This window comes from Pteropus vampyrus, unplaced genomic scaffold (genome assembly GCF_000151845.1).
Source record: "Pteropus vampyrus isolate Shadow unplaced genomic scaffold, Pvam_2.0 Scaffold390, whole genome shotgun sequence".
Taxonomy (NCBI): domain Eukaryota; kingdom Metazoa; phylum Chordata; class Mammalia; order Chiroptera; family Pteropodidae; genus Pteropus; species Pteropus vampyrus.
In genome coordinates, this window is record NW_011889171.1 from 1,877,703 (window position 1) to 1,899,634 (window position 21,932).

At 47.8% G+C, this 21,932-nt stretch overlaps 1 protein-coding gene across 10 annotated transcripts in view; it reads left to right on the top strand.

Moving 5' to 3' along the window:
* Nucleotides 1-21,932, top strand: part of LONRF3 (LON peptidase N-terminal domain and ring finger 3) — a 135,014-nt gene that overhangs the window by 93,130 nt on the left and 19,952 nt on the right. For 4 of the 10 annotated variants that reach the window (XM_023523313.1, XM_023523314.1, XM_023523316.1 and 1 more), the window contains 5 exons: nucleotides 1,262-1,401; nucleotides 7,743-7,861; nucleotides 11,195-11,317; nucleotides 17,418-17,664; nucleotides 18,437-18,527. In XM_023523313.1, coding sequence (XP_023379081.1) covers nucleotides 1,262-1,401; nucleotides 7,743-7,861; nucleotides 11,195-11,317; nucleotides 17,418-17,664; nucleotides 18,437-18,527 — 720 coding nt within the window. Of the gene's footprint in view, nucleotides 1-1,261; nucleotides 1,402-4,088; nucleotides 5,093-5,956; nucleotides 5,980-7,742; nucleotides 7,862-11,194; nucleotides 11,318-15,202; nucleotides 15,359-17,417; nucleotides 17,665-18,436; nucleotides 18,528-21,932 lie in introns of those variants that run through there. The other 6 variants (XR_002777243.1, XM_011380190.2, XM_023523319.1 and 3 more) reach the window with 4 other exon arrangements.

Sequence of the window (21,932 nt, forward strand, 5' to 3'; positions counted from 1 at the left end):
ACTGTCTATTTGATGGGTTACCGCCAGTCTGAGAAACTCAAGAAAAGAGCAATTAAGTGTTTTGGCCAAGCTTCCATGCATATTATCTGTGTGTGTGTGTATGGATTGCTCACTCCTCACACCAGACCCCTGGCTTTGACTGGATTCTTCCATCCCAGAGCTGTTTAGCAGTCCTTCCCAAGTATAGGACTGTCAACACTTAATTATCTGCATGCCCACTATGTCCTCTGTGAATGATGCAGGACAAAGGTATGACTTTCCAGTTGGATTTCCTTTTGTCCCTCTGCACACTGCCATCCAGGGCCAGAATTCACTGCCATGTTCAGTATGATCTGTTCAAATACTGTCCTCTGAGGAAGAGATGAAAGACGCAAGACACTAATCCCTCACAGAACTTCCAGTCTGCCTGGGAAGTGGAGACAAGAACGTTTGGGAAAAAGATGTGCTACCATATGTGAGGGAGGACCTTGGAGCAAAGTGCTGCTTTGATACATCTCCAGTACCTAGAACAGTGCCTGGTACATAGAAGTTGCTCAAAAAATTCATAAACATAGATGAAAATTTCCATGGTTATCAAACTTTTTATTTTAAAAAAGAGGAAGACTTTCTTCAATGAAATAGGTGGATATAAGGCTGCCCCAGCTGAAGGGAGCTAGAGTTGAGGCCTGCCTGCTGTCTCCTCTGGGCCCCAGAGAAGTTCCTCGGAGCCTAGTTGGAACACTTACTGCAGTCAGCTGGAAAGGAGATGTAGATCAACTCTTGCTCTTTTTCCTGGTTAACCTTAGCCACATGGGGATCCTAGCAAAATAAGTGCAGGTTTGAAGATCCTGGCCCTCCAGAGGGAATATTCGTATCTGAAAAAGTGTCAATCTCTCCTCTCCCCTCCCTCTAGGGAGCTCCAATTAGTAAGGGCAGAGGGGAGGAAGTTTTGAGTAGGAGATGTCTGAGTTGGTCCACAAATGTATACAATGTAATGTTTGTTTACTTTAAATAAAGAAAAAAAAAAGCCACTGTGGTAATGTTTTCCAGTATTCAATAGAAACCCATTTGGTGTTATCTTACAAGCAGTCAGAATTTGAAAATACAATGTAAAACCCTCATGAATCCTGTTCAATGAGTAGATGGTACTGCCTTTTGCACAGTGCACCCTGCATCACCCTGGCAGCTATTAACATTCCTGACCAAGTTCACTGTCAGCCTCAGGCACATGCAGCTGCTAGAAGGACTGCCTGATGAGAGCATCTCTACTCCATGCCTGCAGGACTGAGACCCTCTGCCTGACTTGGCCTTCTCCTTGTTTCTCCACCCATGATGGACAATGGAGGGAAACTAACCCAGGGGATGTGTACTGGTCCAGAGAGGAAGGCACATCCCAGATCTGCATCTGGAAGATAACTTTGGGTAACCAACATCTATTTTTTTTAATTTGTCAAATGGATAAAGCTCTTGAATTAAGAAATTTTCATCATTATTCGTCTTAAGGCCTTTTCATATAAATCTCTTTCCTATGCCACAGACTGTCCCTCCTTACAGGAGCCAGAATGGGCAGGTAGATAATGCTAGGGACCCTGCTATAGACTGAACGTGTCCCCCCAAAATTCATAAGTTGAAAGGTAATCCCCAATGTGATGACATTTGGAGGTTGAACTTTTGGGAGCTGATTAGGTCATGAGGACTCCCTCATGAATGGCATTTGTGTCCTTATAAAAGATACCCCAGGGAGATCTCTTGCCCTTTTCTACCATGTGAGTTTACGACAAAAAGACAGCCACCTATGAACCAGGAAGCAGGTTCAGACCAGACACTGAATCTGCCAGAGCCTTCATCTTGGACTTCCCAGCCTCTAGAAACAAATATCTTTGAGAAATAAATGTCTGTTTTTTACAAGCCACCCAGTCTATGGTATTTTGTTATAGCAGCCTGAATGGATTAAGACAACCCTTATTCAACAGCTGGGGAAATTTATGGGTAAAAGGAGCTCGCTTTAGATAGCATGTCGCTAGGAGCCCCAGCTTCTCCCCAACTGTCCCCCATAGCCACCTCTTCCACTTACTGGCCAGTTCCCTTACTTCCCTATCTTTAAAATCTACCTCAGGCCTGACAGGCATTTATCCACCCCTGCCCTTCCACTATTACTGCAGACTTCACCCCCTGTCCAAGCACCCATCCACAACATCTGGGCTAGTCTTTGTACTTAAGTAGTTGAGCTGGTATCGTTAAATCTGGTTTTACAATAGAAGCTACTCACAGTTAGGGCTGGAGGGAACCTTGGAGATCAGGAGATATTAAGGCCTCCCTGGAGGTCTTGCCCACGGTCTCACAGCAAGTTATGACAAAGTCGAGGCTGCAAACTAGGTTTTCCTATGTGTGCCTTATGCCTTTCTGGCTACATCCTGAGTTCCTCTCTTTTCTTGGTCCATTTCCCCTATGTGCCAGCTTTCCTTTTCTCCTCTGACCCTCTTCCTCTGTCCTGTCTCACCAGAGGGAGGCCCTAGGGATGCTGCACAGTACCTGTTCTCCGTGACCTTGGTGTTGACTCAAGGAAGGATTAACGACCTAAAGCAACATAAAGCCTGATGGAGCCTGTGGTCTGCAGCTCTGAAACATGACTTGATTCCAACTAAGATCATCCCTGACATTGGTTCAGAAGCCCAAACGAAGGCTCCCAGAGTTTAGGTCACTTGTCAAGGTCATTCAGCTAAGAAGTGGCCACAGCAGGAGACAACTGTAGGTCTTCAGGCCCCAGGGGCGGTGCTCTGCCCAGGGCACTGCTCCAGGCACTGCCCAGAGCCCGCAGATCCGGAGGCTGACTGAGCCAGAGGCAAGCCCAGACCCCTCCTCCCTGCTCCGGGCAGCATGACGCTGGGAAAAGTGCGTTATTCCTTTATGTCTCTAAGTATTGCCTACTTATTTGTGTGTGTGGCTCATGTCCGAAGTGTAGGGGTGGGAGGGAGACAGTGTGTGGGCGGTTCACACTGGCTTTCTGGAATTAAGCAGGGCACCCTCGAGGCCCCCTAGTCATTGTGAGCCAAGCCGCCGTGGATTATGCGCCACCCTACCCCTAGCGCGCAATCCCTGACTATGAGGCGTGGGTTTTCGAACTATGGGGTCTGGAGCGGCGAACCTGGAAGCAACTCCGCCAGCCGCTGGAGTGAGCCAGGATTCGCGGACTTTCTCCGGAGTCACGCTCTTGGGTCTCGTCTTCCGCCGGCCATTCTCCCACGCCTCTAGAGTACCCACTGACCCTTCAGGCTGAGATCTCAAGGCCGCACCCATACGCTGGGCGGTCCCCAGGGCTGGGTGTGGCTCCAGTGCGGCGCGCGCAGGATCCGGCGTTGGGAGGGAAAGAGGTGAAGAGCCGGGCACGCGGGGCGCCTCCCCCGGGCCCAAGCTGGCAAGCGCATCTTCTAGGCGGGTTACCCACCTCCCAGTTCGCGCGGCCCAACTTCCATACCCACCCAGCCACTCCTCTGAGTCGCTCCCAGCACGCGAAACCATGTGCCTTGGATAACCGAATTCACTACTTTTGGAGTACTACTCGGGGAAGGTGGTCAGGGACCACAGTGCGAGGAACTGAAGCAGAGCTCCCAGGACTCGCGGATCGGGGCTGGGACAAGAACTGGAGTGCTTCCCAGGGACCCTCCCAACCCGCTTCCCTTCGCAGACAGCAGTTGTGGCCCTTAGAAGGGCGAGCCTTGGGCGTCCCGAAAGACCGGGCGTACTGCGCGCCTTGAGGTACCGGCCTCTACAGGGAAGGACGGAGAAAGAGGGCTGCTAGCGAATGGCTGGCAGAAGGGACCTGTTTGCTGGCGAGTTTGGAGGTGGATGGGGTAGAGTTAGGAGCTGAAAGAGCCTGAGAGCAGACACTGGGGTTTTTCTCCCCGCCCTCTTCCGATAAGGAACCACATTTCCAGGGGGAAATAAGGCGGAGTGTAAACACAAACAACCTCAAAAAGAAGCCAAGAAAAGCGAAGCCAAAAGAAGCAAGCGCAACACTGTTACAAAACTGTCTGGTTTTGTAACAATTTCTCTGCCGCCGGCCAATGAACAGCGTGGCGGTGCGTCACGTGGTGCCGCTTTATATAACACTTTGCTGAAACAAGACAGTTATTAGGCGGCGCGGGGCTGCCGGCATGGAGCTCGGAGCGGCACGGCAGGGACTGGCGTGCAGCGGTGCGGCCGCGGTGGCAGCCCCGATTCCCTCCAGTCGCCGGTCCCTGCTCCGGGTTCTCGGCCCCTAGATGCCTCTTCCCGCGCGTTCCTCTATCTATGGATTCATTGCAGACTGGACAGATGCTGAGCTTGTCCGCTGAGCTCGGTAGCAACAACTTAGATCTGGCGGAGCCGGCTGCATCAGTGGCCCGTGTAGATACGGGCCCCCATCCAGAAGCGGCTACCGAAGGCCCCGCACCTGTACCAACGCGGGAGCCAGAGCTGGAGCAGCCTCCAAGGGCTTCGACGCCAGAGTGCAAAGTCCTGCTCTCGCAGGCCGACGCCCTAGCGTCTGGGGCGCGCCTCCGGGAAGCCTTCGAGGTGTACAGACAACTGTCAGAGCGGCAGCAGCTGGTGGCTGAGCAGCTGGAGCAGCTGGTGCGCTGCTTGGCTGAGAACGTCCCACAAGGCGAGGCTCCGGCGCCGGCGCCGGCGCCGGTGGACGGGAGCAGCGCGGCGAGCTGCGCGCTTGTGGAGGAAGAGGCAGGGGTGGCAACGGCCGCTGAGGCCACCGAGGTGTGGGACGGCTTCAAGTGCCGGAAGTGCCATGGATTTCTTTCAGACCCCGTGTCCTTGTCCTGCGGCCACACCTTTTGTAAACTGTGCCTGGAACGCGGGCGGGCAGCCGACCGGCGCTGTGCGCTGTGTGGGGTCAAACTTTCTGCGTTGATGGTGGCCACTGGACGGGCGCGCGGGACCTGGCGAGCTGGGCAGCAGGCGCCGCCGCCGCTGCGGGTCAACGTGGTGCTCAGCGGTCTCCTCGGCAAGTTGTTCCCGGGTCCGGCACGGGCGTCGCAGCTCCGGCACGAGGGCAACCGGCTGTACCGCGAGCGCCAGGTGGAGGCGGCGCTGCTCAAGTACAACGAGGCAGTTAGGCTAGGTGAGCCCACCGCGCCGCCAGGCGATGAACCCGCAGGGAGGTGGGGAATGATCACGCGCAAGGGAGCGTGGGACCGACCGGACTGGAGTGGGGGAGGGGTTTCTGAAGTTCGATCTCTGATTTTGTCTCTGTTCCTACCAATTTCTCTGTCTCTGTCTCTGCCTTTCTGTGTCTGTTGTTCTTTGTCTTTTCTGTCTCCTGTTACCTTCTGTATTTCTGCGTGTCTGTTCTTGTTTGTGGCACTCTGTTTCTCTGTCTTTTTCAGTCTTTCGCACATTTGTCACTCCGTTTCTTGCTCTGTGTCATCGTCTGTTTCCCTGCCTCCCCTCCTACCTCTGCTCTTACACCTGCCCGCACCTCCCCTGCGGGGAGAGGAACTTCGCACCCTTCCAACTCTCGCGCGGGCTCCGCTAGGCTCCCGCCAGCCGAGGTGTTCTCTAGGCGCCTGCTTCTGCCGTCCCGCCGGGCCCGGGCCTCCGTTGCGGCCGGGAGGTGTCCCTTCCCAGGCCGCGGCTCCGTGTAGGGTGGGTCCGGAGTGGAATTAGGTCAGGAGAGCACTGGTTGCATAAGGGCCACGAGCGGCCCGGGCCGGGTGGCCCCTCCTTCGCGCGGGCGGGCTGGATTGTGTAACGGCTGAGGTAACCGAAGTGGGCCACGCTCGCCTCGGAAACCATCCTGCGAGCCTGAAGAGGGGGGAGCGCTCGCGCCCCGCTGCCCTGTGACTCATTGTCACCGCTTCCTATCACACGATCCTCGGCTGAAATAGATGTCTCCCTCCGCCCGCCCGCAGCCTTCGCCCTTGCCTCGAACCCCTACCCGGCCAGTCCTGAGGACGACCAGCCCTGCAACTGCTCAGGGATCCCGGGGGCTGTGGGCTGCCTGCAAAGGTGACATGCTTCTGTCCCGCTTTCCCGAGTTACCTGGGGACAGATGGGTGGGCTTTGCAGGTTCAAGGGCAACGTGGGCAGCCCCACCCCTGCAGCCAGACTAGGACACCCGAGTTACCCCAGGGAGAGGTTCCCCTGACACCCTCGCCCCTGACATCTGGCCCCAGGAAGTTGCCGCTGAGCCGCTGGCCGGTATTGCCCAGCTCCAGTCAGCTGCCAGAAACTCACCTGGCTGGTGGGGAACGGTGATTGGCGAAGCGTGCCAGGATGGAGGCAGCGGGGCTGTGCAGACAGGGGTCTGGGATCCGAAGGTGCCCTGAGCCCGACTCTGACGGGTAGAGGAGGGGTGGGATGGAGTCTCCACTTGTTGAATCTCCACCCAAGCGGACAACAAGTAATGGGGGAGGAGGAGGAGGAACGAGGGCTGACTGGTCAAGACTGGCACCTGATGGAGAAGGGGACTCCCTCTCCCCCTCAAAAACACACTGCTCATGTAAGGCACATTGTGAGTTACCACTGGGCTGGCATATGCTGCAGAAAAGAAGGGACAGAGAACACTGTAAACACTTTGCTATTGTCCTTAGAGCAAGTAATGGGCACCCAAGGAAGCCCTGGACATACCCCTGGGGGAAAACAACAACAAAGCCTGTTCCTGCAGCAGAAGCTGGAGCCAGGTTACCGGGGAAGAGCAGGGCAATATGAAGGAGACAGGTAGAGGCCACTTAAGCCTATCTTAGAAGGGCCAGGAAAGCCCCTTCTCATCCTCCTCTTCGCCCCTTGTGGCCGCCACCACTTTTCCCTGGGTTTTTTTTTTCTTGCATCATCAGAGCAGTAAGGGTGAAAATGTCAAGACCACTTGAGCCTTCTAAGAGGAAAGGGGCCTCCCCAGCAAAGAGTTTCTTTGTGCTGGAAGACAGCCTATCTCTCCAACTCATTATTCGAAGTCCCCTGCCTTTCAGGAAAAAGGAACCTGTCTCCCACCCCAGATTCAAAGTTTGACCAGTTAGCAATGAATCTGACCAGATAGCTGTGTGACTTTCAGCAGGTGTGTTCCCCTCTCTGGGCTTGATTTCCTTCATTTGAAGAATGGGTTGGTTGAGCCAGATGATTTCTAAAGGCCTGTCCAGCCTTGGCATCTACTGATTTAGAGAGTTGGTGAGAGCCACCCTCACTTTGTTGTCAGAAGCCTCGCCTCGTCTGGGTTCATTCACATTTGGCAATCTGTAATGAGAAGATGGAGCCATGCATATGCATTTTCATTTTCTTCAGAGAAACTTTATATGTACTGGGTTTTGTAGACAGAGGTGTTGCTAATGGCACCAGAAGATTAATTTGAACTTGTCTTCCTGGTGGCCAGGATGAGGGTCACATCTGGCCACCTTCCTCACCCCTTCTGGGCCTGTTTCCTTGTGGGTGATACCTCACTCAGAAGCCAGGCTGGCACTTGCTAGTCATGTATAGCCACAAAGCAGGGTGCTAGGGTTTTCTCTATGTCAAAGTCACTGATGCACCACTGGCACCACAGGCTCTCTAAGGAACTTCTTGAGAGAGGGGCAAAAACTATTTCTTTATAGCTAAGGAAGCTCAGACCGAAGGTGACTGGGGATGTGGTTGGTGGGGCAGTATTAGGGCTAGAAATTAAGCCCTAATCCTTTGGGTCTGCAGTAGAAAAATCTTAATAACTTACCATCCTCATATAGTACTTATCACATGTTTGTTGCTGGGGGCCATTAATGAGGGCTTTTTTTCTCTCATTTTGGCAGCTCCAAATGACCACTTGCTTTATAGCAACCGGTCTCAAATTTATTTCACCTTGGAGTCTCATGAAGATGCACTGCATGATGCAGAAATAGCATGTAAGCTCCGCCCAATGGGTTTTAAGGTGAGTGTGGGATGGGAGGGATGGGAAAGGATTGTACTGTAGATAGAAATTGTCAGGAAGAGCTGCCATCCTGGGGGACAGGGGCACTAGAGCTCAAATAGAGCCAGGAGAAGGCTTTGCAAGGTAGCTGGGGATAGCTTGACAAAAAGTGACTCAGGTTGGAACTGGATTCTTCCCCAATTTGATCTGCAGAGTAGTTTGGGCTTTGTGACTCCAGAACATGGACTTGGGAGCCCAACTGCCTGAGTTTATGTCCCAGCTCTGCTATTTTTACAAGCTGTGTGACCTTGGGCAAATTATTTGACCTCCCTGTGCCTCATCTCCTCATCTATAAAATGGTGATATTTAAAACACCTACTTAACAGGGTTTGTTGGGGATTACATGAGCTAATCCATGTAAGATGCTTAGAACAGTGCCTGGCACGTAGCATCACGTAAGTGTTTGCTGTCATCATCACCATTATTTTCCAGGGACAGTAGAAAGAGGAAGGTAATAGAAATATCGCTGGCTGGTTGTTCCATTTGGAGTCCTTAATATAGTCGGTCAGCCTGCTAGTATCCACAAAAATTCAGATCACATGGAGGGTAGGGAGAAATACAGACTAAGCATCTCTCAGGATGCTAGAAGGCAAAGTGTCACTTTCTGCATCTCTTCCTGGCCTCAGGACTGGCCCTCAGCCACACACATGTCAATATTTGGTTTAGAAGATTAGATTTGAGCCAGGGACTACTTGCCAGCTAAGTAACCGTGGGGAAGTTGCTTTACTCTCTGGACCCCAAGTGTCCTTGTTTGCAAAATGAAGCTATTGCTATCTGCCCCGATTGCCTCATAGGGATGCAGTGAGGGTCACAGGTGAGCATGGCCAAGGGGCCATTCCGTGAGCTATAAGACATACTGGATTTGCTGTAGTGCTCTCTCTACACAATGCCAGGATACCTTCCTTGGAAACTCAACTTATCCAAGTCCAGGTCCATAATCCCTTATCTGAATCCCATGGGGTCAGATGTGTTCAGAATTTAGAATGTTTCCTATTTCAAAAAGACCTTATATGAAGTAACACCCTCAGCAAACTCTGAACAATGCCCCATAATCAAACACACTAGTATTTCAGTAGCGTATTACATGAAAATTTACAGTAAGTTGGATAAAGAATATAGCACACTTTATATCATTTTAGGATAGATTTTTCCACCTCATGACTTTTGATGTCAAGCTTATAAAAATATTGGATTATCAGACTTTTTTAGATCTGGGAACTTTAGATAAAAAACATTATGAATCTGCATACTGGGCAATTAATATTGGAGTAAATCTCATATGTTCTTTCATGAGAAGGTTTTCATGGGTGATTATGGATTAGTATGTTCTCTTTCCCAAAGGACACATTTACAGTTTACTAAAAGTCACCAGTGTCTTAACCCAAAAGAGCTTCAGTGGGAGCATTTCAGGCCTTGTAGCAGTGCAGGTCAGGGAGCTGCTCTGAGGGGTAGGAGGACTTCTCCTGCAACCTTTTCTGCTCCCACCCTAAACCTAGGGCCTAAGGGTGGAGACCTCGATAGTGCAGTAGGAAGCAGGGCTAAGGGAGTAGTAGACCCTTTTGGATGAAATAGGAAAAGTGACTTCCCAGTGAAGGAAGAGTTGATGGTAGTATTAAATATCAGTTTCACTATCCCAAAGGTAAGTGGAGAGGTAGTGATGAGAGAACTCTATTGTCTCAGAGGTTGAGAAGACATTGAACTGATGCATATAATTCAAAACTACTTCACACTCCAATTTGCATATTTCCTACCATTACTATGTCAAATGCTCCTGTGGGAGTGCTTTACCTTTTGCAGTCCTATTCTAGCCAACCAGCCAGGGTTCAGTGGGGTTCTCAAAATATCCTGCAGGTGATACAGCTCTCACTGGGGTAAGCTGGCTGCCCTGAGCAGGTGGAGTATGTGGGTTGCTGCTTGCTAGGATTGGTGGGATCCCAGAGGCCTCTCCAATCTCCCAACACTTATCCTCCCTAGCCGCCCTGAAATGTCACACAAGTCTTTCTCCAGAGGGCCCTTGATAAACACTTGTGGGAGGAGCAATAAGCCATCAGCATCCACTAGCAGCCAGAGATTAGGCTCCAGGAGGAGGGTGGAGGACATGAGGAGAGGTCCCGAAGGGGTTTGGAGCAGGGGACACTGCTCAAGAAAACAGATTCCAGTGGATCCCTGTAGCCAGGTGGGAGCCTGAGGCACTGGGCCTGTAGCATGTTAGAAGGGAAGGCAGGGGAGTACTCAGCAGCCACAACCTGGATCATTTCCTTCACTAAGTTGAACTCAGGATCAGCTGTGGAGGCAAGGGAGTGGAGAGCAGGCCCCGAGGGGCAGCCTAGATGACTCAAGAGGAATGCCCTCCAAGCCAGGTTGCAAGGGCCACCTGTCCCAAGGCATAGAGAGAGGGCGGCCCTCTTTTCACCTCTTTTCATCTTTCTTCCTCTTCCTCAGGATGCTCCTCTGCTATCCCTAGAGATTCTCTCCCTGGGCAGTTGGGCTTGGATCCTGAGGAGCCCTAAAACTTCTTTATTCTTAAAGGCATGGCGAAGGAGTAGAAGTGAGCTGAGCCCACAGGAGTGAAAGCATTTGCTCAGCCCCTGCTTAGTCCTCAAAAGAGTACTGTCTTCTTTGTGGAGAAGGGTTTTCACCATTATGATGTTAGTTGTGAGTTTTTCATAGATGTCTTTTGTCAAGTTGAGAAGGTTTCCTTCTATTCTGTTGAGTGTTTTTTTTATCATGAAAGGGTGCTGGATTTTGTCAAATGCTTTTTTGCATCTATTGAAATAATTGTTTCATTTTTATTTTTTTTTATTTAATTACTATGATCACAATTGTAGTTTTAGCTTTGCCTTTGAGGTCTGGAGAGGTCACATCCCTTATCTTGGGCCTCTTCTGAAAAATGATCAGTAACTACAGATGGTCACTCAAGCCAGTAATGTGGACTAGGCTTCTGTTTGACAGACTAGTTAATAGGAGGGCGTATCTGGGCAAGTCCTGGAAGCTGGTTAGTATGTGCTCAACTCAGGGTTCTTGTTACCTGGTGGTCCCTCTAATACAGCAGTGGGACAGGTTGAGGAGAGGTAGTACTTCCCTGTAGTTAAGAATTTGGACTTTGGTGTCAGTCAGTCCCAGGCTCAAACCCTGATTCCAGAATTTACCAGCTGTTACTTTAAGCAAGTCACTTTTCTGGGTCTCAGTTTTGTCTTCTTTAAAATGGGCTTTGGAATAGTTAATTACATTACAGGACTGTAGATGGGAAGAAGGTGAATAAGAATGGGATTCAATGCTAATGTTTTCTTCCAGGCACACTTCAGAAAAGCACAAGCCTTAGCCACCCTAGGCAAGGTGGAGGAAGCACTAAGAGAGTTTCTATATTGTGTGTCCCTGGATGGAAAGAACAAAAGAGCAAGATCTGAAGCCCAAAGGGTGAGTTGAGATGACATGAGGTCCAGCTGCCCAATGGGCTCCCACCTCTCTGTCTTCTTCAGGGAGGGGAATAAGGGAACTGTCCTCCCTGGCATCTGGATTCTTCAGTGAGTGGCTCCCTGGGCTAAGGGAACCAGAGGGAGACACAAGTACCAATTGATTTCCCCCAAACACTGTCTTCTTGGCATGTACAATCAATCGACAGTTCCTGCATTTCTATAGGAGCCTGTGAGGAACATTCTTGTTCCTTTCTCTGGGTCATCAGTGCTACAAAAACAAAACAAAACAAAATAAAGCTAAACAAGTTAACATTGAGATGGGGACTCACTGAGGAGATTCTGGCTGTTGATGAGAGGTCAGTGATGCGGAGCTCCCTACAGTTATAGAACTTTTCTTTGACTGAGTCACAGTTTCATCAGCCACACTGTGAAGCCAGCTACTCAGAACGGATGGATGCTGGTTCCCATCTCCTCTGCCATATGCAGAACTCCAACCTTTAGCTCCTTTGCTATAAATAAAACATACACTGTCTCACAAATGTAAGTCAAGGACCATTACAATATAATCCAAATAGTCATTCCAGTTCTTGAATCCCAGAAGAATGTCGTTATTTTAAAAAGTTGCATGAAACACTGGAAGCATTAATGAAGGCTCAAGCATCCTCACTTCACAGACTTTGTTGCTTACTCTTCTGCAGTGTACTCTCAGGGTATCTGGCTAATTGGCCTGAAGTTGGGGTGGCCTCTGCTCTCCTTGTGCCCCACCTCCAAGTCACCACTACACCTCAAGTGCTTCTGTCCCTGCGTGGTTTAGCAGAGAAGCAGATGAAGAAAGGGAGCAAGAGTCAGGACTGATTTCTGAAGGCTCCAGAAAGGAATCTTTAGCAAAATCAATGAACTAAAGGAAGTGGAACTCTGGAGATTCTACCTTTGACAAAAGATTTCTTTTCTGGGAAATTGCTTTGACCTGGTTTGGGAATGTGGACAAAGTGTTCTTGAGAGGAGCAATGGTGGTAGAGAAGTATTCCCAGCTGTGGACCCTTCCCCAAATCTTAAGTGTAGTTCATGGGATGAATAATAATAATAGCTAATATTTATTGAGCATTTCCTATGTACCAGGAACTATGCTAGGGCTCTCTGTGGAAGATATAATTTAATCCCCACAACATCCCTATGGGATAAGTACTGCTATTTTATCCCCGTGTTACAGATGAGATGGACAAGGAAGCTGAGAGTTGGTGATTTCCCCAATGTCACACAGCTAGTAATTGGTAGAAGAGCATTCAAACCCAACTCCATCTGCTTCCAGAGTCTGCCTTCCTAGCTGCTCCATCCTGCTGTCCAGGGAGGACATGCCAGGAGTCTCAGCACTCACTGCTGGGGTTGAGTGGAGAGTAGCAACGGGACCATCCAGTTCTGGGGTGGATGGAGAAGGGAGATTAGAAGAACCTTGACTTTGGGAACAGAAAGTGCAAAGGCCAGCAGAGGCAGGTGTTGGGTCCAGCAGTAAATGGATACTTTATTCCCATTTGCCCATTTTCCAGGTGGCCTGAGAGGCTCTGGTATCATCATTTGGGTTGACCTCTCTTTCCAGCCACTCTTATAGACCATCTAGTGTCATTTCCACACCTACCTAACTGGACAGGGCAAGGCATTATGCTAAGCTCTGGAAATCCAAAGAGGCATAAGCCACAGCCTCAGTCCTTCCGGACCTTACAATCCTGCATGTGTTATTCAATGCAATATAAATGCCAGACAGTACAAGCTAGCATATGCCTATAATGAGTGTTCTGGAGTTTTGAAGCTGGGACAAGACTTTACAGGCAAATTTCCACTGAGTGTGATGAGGGCATGGCAGCCATTGAAGGGCCCTCAGCAGTGCTTATTTATTGGATTGTTCCATTTTCAGAGCTAAAGATTTGACAGAGACGGTCCAGGTTTACTTGGCATTATTAATTAGCTACCTTAGACACTTACAGACCTCAGATTCTTTTTTCCCCCCTTCTTGACCCATTTAGACCTTTCTAAGGATAACCCAAAGTGGAATTGGCTTTCATTCATGTGAAATGATTATTGTCACTGAAAATTGACCCCAACTTTTGTTTTCCAAAGCCATTAGGAAAGCCTAGAATGAGATCGTAGGTAGTAAAGGGAAGAAGTAAAGTACTGCTGTTGTTTCTGCCTCCCTTTCCCTTCCATATGTTCTGCCCTTTTATCCTTTTACCTTAGGATGTTGTGTGGCTGCTACTGAAGAGCATCTTCTCTTTTTGGGAGAATTTCAGGGAGACTGCTTCAGAAGTGGGTTGGTCCTGTTGGACCATGCAGGAGGTCTTCTGAGAGCCAATTTTGGCCCCTGTGGAGAAGGCGCCTCTGAAAGCTGGCATTTATGGTTCTGGGCACTATGAGTGCTTCCCACCTCACTCCTTTACCAACTTAGACCTGGGAGATGGGTTTCCCAGAGCTGGAAGGAAAGATAAGGATCTGTCTGAGGACTTTGGGCCTGAACCCTAGGCCTCTCACAGGACCCTGGAATGGATAAGTGTCTTAATTTAATTCTGTCCAGTGTGATGAGAATCTATTGGACATCTGTTATGTGCCCTCCAGAAGCTGGTCATCTGGTCAATGAGAAAGACATCTGTGACACAATTTGAGGCTAACACAAGACTGTGTAGTGTAAGGTGCTATATTATGGTGTAGTAGAGAAGATGAAAGGACAGGTGAGATAGGGAGGCTGAGGTAGTAGGGGAAGGCAGTACTAAAGCTGAGCCTTGAAGGCTGAGCAGGGTTTGGCTATGTAGCAAGTGCTGGCATCTGAAGGAACATCATGAAGGAACTGCTGAGGTCCAGCAAGGGAACAAATCAAACTGGAGAGAGTTTGGTTAGAGTTTCTGTCAGATTCTCTTGATCAATTAGTACCCTGACTATGTACCCTGAGCAAGGGGGCGGAGCACCCTTCAGTAGGTCTCCAAATACGATGGGGCCACATGGTGGCCTTGAATGTGCTTAAGAAGCCAGTGACCTGTCCTACTGTGTTACATGTTACATACAATATATACATATGTGTATTCATAATCTCTGCTGGCACAGAATGTGGGTAGCTCATAGTATAGCCTGCACTAGAATACACATCTTTGACTCCCAGTCGTTTCTAGATCTCACTCAACCAGCTTATCCAATTGCAAGGGAACCAGCCATACACTGGAACCTGCCTGCCCCAGTACTAGAACTTGAAGTTACCTGACATTTTCTGGAAAACGAGGGTCAGAACTGGGGAAGAGAAGCTGGGAAAAGAGGGAAGGAGATTGGCTTCTGCTTTTTCTAGCACTTCACTGAGGAAGGGATTAAAGATCCAGGGATGATGCTTGGGGGAGGAGGGAGCAAAATGGACAGTCAGAAGAAAGAAATACTGAGGAACCTAGAAGACAATTATAGACTTCTACCCACTGGAGTGTTATGGACATGACTCTAGGTCCCCCAGATGATATTTGTCCCTCGTCCTCTTCATCTTTTTCCTCATAGATAGGTTTTTAAATCCTACTGTGATATTTCTATAGAATAGTAGCACCAGAATAGGAGTTCTTAACTTTGGCTATGGTGACAGAGGCATCTGTGGCACCTTTTCAGAATGCAGATTGCTGAGCCACACTCCAGACCTGGGGAGCCAGGTGTGGGAACTTAGAACCTGGAGTTTTCATAAGCTCCCAGGTGATTGTATACACCCTGAAGTGAGGCCTCCTATCATAGTCTGTCAGGGTCTCTCTGGTCTAAGGCTTCCTCCTTGGAGTTTTGCCCTGCAAGCTCTGCCCTCTGCCCCTATCTACTCCTCCCCATGCAACTGAGCATCTGTTGAAACTTAAGTAGTGAAGTCTTCTGTTTTATGTCACAGCTTCTCCTTAGTTTATTTTCACCATCAGTCCCAGGGGATTCTCAGGAACATTCTCCCGATATCCTGAAGCTGTTGGCACCTCACCTTAGATTAAAGGAACACGTAAAGTCAATGGCTACTGAAGGCACCAGCCATAATCTATCAAAGTTGTCACAGGTAAAACTCAACCCACCCAGCTTGTTCGTGACTTCGTGATGCTTCGTTTGGCTGTTTTGTGGGCAAACTTGGGGAGTGAGCCCTACCTCTTCTGCTTCAGTTCCTGAGAAAGAAGAAATGGAGTTGTTAGTGGTTTTGTTCTTTGCTAGAAGGTTATTTCTTAAAACTGGATTTTAGGCATGGTCCCAGGGTTTACGATTTGTTACATTCATTTTTCAGTTCTTGCTCAGATCCAGCTGAGAGAGAGATTTGACAGAACTAGAGAGGAATTGGCCCACTTCACCTGGAGCCATTCAGTGGGGTGGCTTTGTCAGCTTAGGGGTGAAAACTGGGAAGAGGATCCCAACAGCCCCTCCTCTCCTGCTTTTTGTTTGTTTAAGCTGCTGGTCTTTGAGTGCCAGCTGAGTTCTTTGTGTAAAGACAAGTCCATTTGATCCCCAAGTGGAGGTAATTTCCTATTCCCTCACCGTGTCTTACACATAAGTAGACTTCTGGTACACATTTGAGGCTGAAGAGAAAAGGAAGCAATTTTGGGAAGTGTTAAGTTGCTGGGAGGAACACAGGTATTTGTGTCTTTCTTCAAAAATAAGGGAACAGAACCACGGAGAGCTGGACTCCAGGCTCTGGCTTTCCAGCAGAGGGCAAGTGGGCAGCAGCTGGGGCTCAGAGGTTCAGACCTGAAGGCAGAGATTAGTGTTGACTACCTCCACACCTTGGGGCAGCACACCTCCATGTGTGCCCTGTGTTCTTCCCCTGTGTGTAAGCCTTGGGATCTCCAGGGTTTCTTGGGTTCTCTGACAGGTGAAAAACCTAGATTTTCTCAGCTTCTTGCCCTGCTCTGGAGAAGGAATAAAATGCCGGTGTGCCCAACTCAAAAAAGTGTGTGTTGGGGTGGGGACACAGAACTCAGATAACCTCTAGTGCGTTTTAATAATTGTTTGAGATGATGAGTCCATGACTGAGAACAGCAACATTGAACCTAAGTGCCTGGAGTGACTTCTAATTGCAGCTTAATCCGACATGAAGAAAAAGAGCACCCCTGGCTTTCCATTGAGAGCCAGATGGGGAACAGGGATGGGATTTCCACCCAAACTTTGCTTTGCTAAGCAGTGTACTCCTGTGTAAACAATGCGCGGGGCTCATGGAAAGTTGAGGATGCAGCATTGTTATAGTGCTGGGGGGGAAAAAAAACCCTGAACTCCCCAGGTTAGAGACAGAAAACCCACATCCTTTTTCTCCTCACCTCATTGTTTTCTCCCAACTGTATGCTCCCCATTTTTCATCTGTCTACCATTTTTTGTAAGGGTTAGAAGAGGAACAAGAACATGAACATTTTGACCTATAGACTATGGATTTAGAGTGGAGAAGGATTCTCCAGGTAAATCCACACAAATCCTTGTCATTGGATTTATTTCTAGATCCATTTTCAAATTTCTCTCTCCTGGACAAAAATTCTTTAAAAGGCTAGAGGCAGTATTGATTGTTTTGGGAAATGTTTTTGTCTCTTTTTCAGACTTTTCCCCAAAAACCTAGTAAAAGGAATAATTTGTCCCTAGTTTGTTTGACCAGTATACTATGTAGCTTTGGAGCATGAGGTAACTCTGCAGGCCTGTGGACACACCTGTGTCAAAGCTTTACCGAAAGTCCTTTTGGAGCTGGGCTGTGGGGCTTGCAGATGGCCTGGAATGGCAGTGAGGGTAAGAGGAAGCACTGAGTGACATGTTTACTTCCCTGCATACTTTAGTTTCCCTAATGAGGTAACTAGGGAATGATCTGGATAGGAGAGGGAACTGGTGCTACACCTTACATCTATCCCTTTCACCACTACCCAAGGAATCTTTCCTCTACATACCTTTTTGTCCTTGCCTAGGGAAGTCCCCTAACTCCACCCAAGCTGGATATGCCTTTCTTGCTGATGCATTGTGGACAGAAGTGGGAAATATGCCTTACGACTGCCCCCCACCCCATTAAGCTATGTGTCCACTAAATGATCAGGGCTGTACAGTTCTCTCTCTGTCCCCTGTATTAGATTCTGATGTTTGGCTCTTTCTTCCTCCAGGAAAATCCAGAGCTCCCACATTGTTCTAGACAAGAAGAAACAGCAGCCAGGGGGAACTGCAGCAGCCCAATGAAACCAGCAAAAGTAAAGGGGGAAGGGCATCAAGGCAACATCAAAGATAAGAAAGGAGAAGAGGAGAAGGGGGATGCTGCCTCCATCAAGACTGGAAAATGCCAGGAAAAGAAAAGGAAACATTGTCAAGTTGAACCCCAAGACCAAGAGGTGTCTAATAAAGCCTCTAAGCCAGGTATCGACTCTACCCAGAGAGAAAGGGGCTTAGAGCAGATGCCTGGGCTCCCCAATATATGCAAGTTACTTGCCCTCCATATGAGGGCTCCTCAGGCTCTGGTTGTGTGTCCCATCTCTGGTACTTAGCTGTGCCACCTCAGAGTGACTGCTGTGAGAACATGTACAGTTCCCAGTGTACTGTCAGTGCTCAATAACAATTATAATGGAAAGCCAAGGCATAAGGTCAAACACAGTGTCAGTCTCAAGTAATGACATCAGATGCCCTTGATGGTGTCACTTCCTGTCAGACCAACTTCTCCCTATTCCCATCCCTGTTCCAGGAATGGAAGACCAGGGCCTCGTAATCAGGCCACACTCTGCTCATTCCTAGTTGTGTTCCTGTAGGTAGGCATCTGAGAAGCAGCAGCTGCAGCTTGATATCTTTCCAAGGGTGGTAGGCAGTGCCAAGATCCAGTATCAGCTCTGAGGGCCTGGCTCAGTCCATGGAGTTGCTGCTACTGCGTGAGGTGCCTGTTGCATTTAAAGGAAGTCCCCAAGGCTCCTGGATATTCCTTGACTTGCGCTTCTCTTTCTATGGGGCTGCTGGACACCTTGAGAGCCTACTTCAGGGTACTCCATTCTCATTGGATCAGGTGACCACTAAATCAGCTCTCTGGGAAGTGGGTGAGAGTGGCAAACTGAAAAAGTAATTGGGTTCTTTTTGCCTCAGAAGTACTGTCTGTGGAACCAAGGTTGGTCTATCTCTGACTTAACTGCTTTCTAAATCACAGATCCTCCCGCTGATCTGGGGGCCAAAACTGCTCTCAGTGTTCCCCTCGCATCTTTTGACGCATCTGACCTTGAATGCTCCCTATGTATGAGGTATGTGATGTGTGCTGTCACTTACTGCCTGAAGGGGTCTTCCTCTCTGGTGTGTAGATCTTTCTGCTGGTGATTTACTGCTTGGTTGGTTAGCATGTAAAAGCATGTTTCTAATGAAATGCAAATCATTTTGATTGTCACATGAGCTAACTTGTGTCCCCTGTTTGTAGATTGCATTCCCTGTACTCCTGACTTGGAAATATCTAGAGAGTGGGAAGGAAATGATCTACTTAGAAGTCACAACCTGATGGCCCACAGGAATAATGTCTTGTGTTTGGCCTTCATGGGATTTTCGTTGTTAAATGTGAATGTCTTGAGATGGGACATGCATTCTCCATTTGGTCATGGTCCTTGTCCTCCTCCCCACTGCTTTACACTAGCCTGTGTCACACATTTGCATTACTTTCCTTGCCCTTGTAGGTACATATAGGTTTATGTCCCTGAAACTAATTCAACCACTGGATCAAGATCTCAAAGCTCAAGCGCTAACGTCAATACCACAGGCCTATTATTTGGAAGCCAAGTAGAGGGCCTGGGTAGTTTTGTTTTGTGCCATGAACAGAATTAGTATTGGGCCTTTAATACCTGGCCAAGTATCTCTCCTTCATTCAGTGCCATATCATCTTTATTTTCTCAAACTGCTGGAGAGGCAAATTATCCACAAATTATCCCCACTGTCACATACATGAAAAAGGAAACTGCTACAATCATGGCTTGTGTAAAAAAAATTACTTTCATTTGTTTCATGTCACAGCTATGACTTTATGGCTAAGAGGAGGAACTCCAAATGGCCTGGGTTTGAAACCGGGCTCTGCCACTTACTGGCTGTTTGACCTGAAGCAAGTGACTTTCTCTGCCACTGTTTTCTCATCAGTAAAACAGAAAACAGTGGTCTCTACCCTAGGGTGGTTATAATTAATCAAGAAAATTTACTTACAACTCTTAGAATCATGCCTGACATATAGTAAATACTCAATAAATATTAACTGTTTTTTTTTTTCTTCTAGACCAGAGATTCTATGGACTTGAGGTCCATGGACTCCTGAGGAGGTTCTGTGTATAGAATCTAATAGATCTATGAATTCCCTGTTGTATGTGAAAGTGTGTGTGTGTGTGTGTGTGTGTGTGTGTGTGTGTGTGTGTGTGTCCAGGACAAAGCCTGCAGCTTTCAGTTGATTCTCAAATGTGTCTTTTCTTCCAAAAGAGTATTAAAAGGAGGCTGAGATATTTCCACAAAAGTTGTTAAGATGGTTGACCCAAGAGAAGAGATGTCAAGAAAAATCTTTTGGTCCACCACACAATGGGATCCAGCCAGCAGAGGCTCCTCAGATGTTTTTCATATCAAGCACATGCATTTGTATTCAGAATGACTTTTCTTGTCATCTGAATAAAAATGAGTAAGGCAGACATTACCTGAACGTGTAGTTTTTCCTTCTCTTAAAAAATTAGAGTTTTTCAAATCTGCTCATAAGCTTGGGCAGACCTGATAACAAACAGTTCAATAGAAGAAATGTGGAAGTACTTAAGGAAAGCTTTCCATGTACTGTTGGGAGTTTGCTTCCTTTTACCACCTCCCTCTCCTCCACAATAAAGTAGAAAGCGGGTCATGCCAGAGCCAAGATATAAGATAGAGAAACTGCTTCCCAGCAGAGGAATGAGCCTCCGCAGGTAACACCATGGTGTCTCTAAGCCTGTGATATGAGCTGTGGTCTTTCGGAGGTCAGACTTTGAGAGATTTGATTCAGCTTACTCAGAAAGCTCAGCTCCTTGGTATACTTATCACTCCTCTGGATATCCAGGGGATGCATAATCAAACACACAGACTCATCCTGTTTGTGTTTTCCCTGAGGACTAAGAATCCTGAGGTTGAAGTTCTTTTGTTTCCTTTCCTCTGCTTTCTCCCCTTCATCTTATTTGTCCCTGATCTCAACAGGGGCTCCAGAGAGAGGTTAGAAATTTGGTCCAAGAAGTAACACCAAAAGAATAAGACCCTTTTTAGTTTGCTTGCTCTGACTTTAAAAGCCATTATTTCCCTTATCCTGCCCCTCTGTTCTAAGTGAAACTTCAAAACAAAAAGTCATCTTTGCCTGGAGTAGCTGTTGTATAGGCCGGAAAGTTATAGGGGTACTCCAGCTGCTTTATAGCGAAAAGAAACTTGCCAAGCCCAGAGGGCATTTCTGATCTCAAGTCTCTTAAAACTGTAGCCCTTGGTCAGAAACATGTAGTTTCCTTTCCAACAAGGTTTGTCTCTAAGTCAAAAATGAGATGTTGACAGGGGCTATTTCATATACATGCTTTAGCTTGAATTATTGCAGAAAAGTTCTTGTTTTCACTTCTCTTTAGTGTTTTTCTTTTTTTTTATTGTTGTTAGTATTATTATTAGGCTCTGTTATGACCCTCATGTGTCTTTCGGGGAGAGGATCTAAGGATAGAGATATTTTAAAACAATCTGGCGGTCGTAAACTAGACATTTGTACCTCCCATGCAAGCTTCTGGAATGAACTCCATTCCTGTGGTGCTGCATTGGTAGAATACAAGTTAGAATGTGAATTTATCTATTCTGATTCTTGGGAGAAAATCAGGAGCAGCTTATAAATTCCACAATGAAAGAGTGGCAAGAGTGAATGGAACAATAATTGGTGGGTGCATTCATGAGGAACTTTCCAGTCTCCAAGTCTCCCTTGCTGGACTGGGAGAGCTCTGCTGAGGGAGGTTTCTTCCTAATTCCAACACCTCAGAATTGTGCCCCTCAATCTTTAGTGAATGGAAATCTTCCTTTGAGATTTACCTGATATGGCTATCCTATCCATTGGAGGCCACCTCTGAGACTGCTGTGGAGCAGCACCTTTTTGAGGATATTTTGAGACGTGGAGCAAGAATGTTTGATATTTGAACCAGTTACCTAATGGCCCAGTGACCTCTTTGTCAATTGAAACAAAAAACTTTGTATTCAACCTAGGTGTAGCTACTCAACTCCCTGGGTGTTTGAGAGTCAGTCTATTCCATTCTATTCTATTCTATTCTATTCTATTCTAGTCTAGTCTATTCTCCTTCCCTCTGACTATCTCCCCCGTCTTCCCTCTCTCCTTCTCATTCCCTCTTTGCTCTCATTTGATAGTGGCAAAAGAACACAATACAAGGATGTAACTGGTGGGAAAAGATAGCTATTTTCAGACAAGCCAAACATTGTATCCAGGCTGATATTTAACCGAACACATTTGTTATTACTATCGTTTAATCCCTCACTGGACAATGTAAAATACTTTCTTGTGAAAATATCTTGCCCTATAAATGCCTCCTTGAAGTGTTTTCTGAAGTTATTACCTGAAGTGATAGATAAAATGGAGAGGAATTAGAGTATACATCTATTTCTTTCTCTATGTACAGTGAGTTCTCTCACTCTCA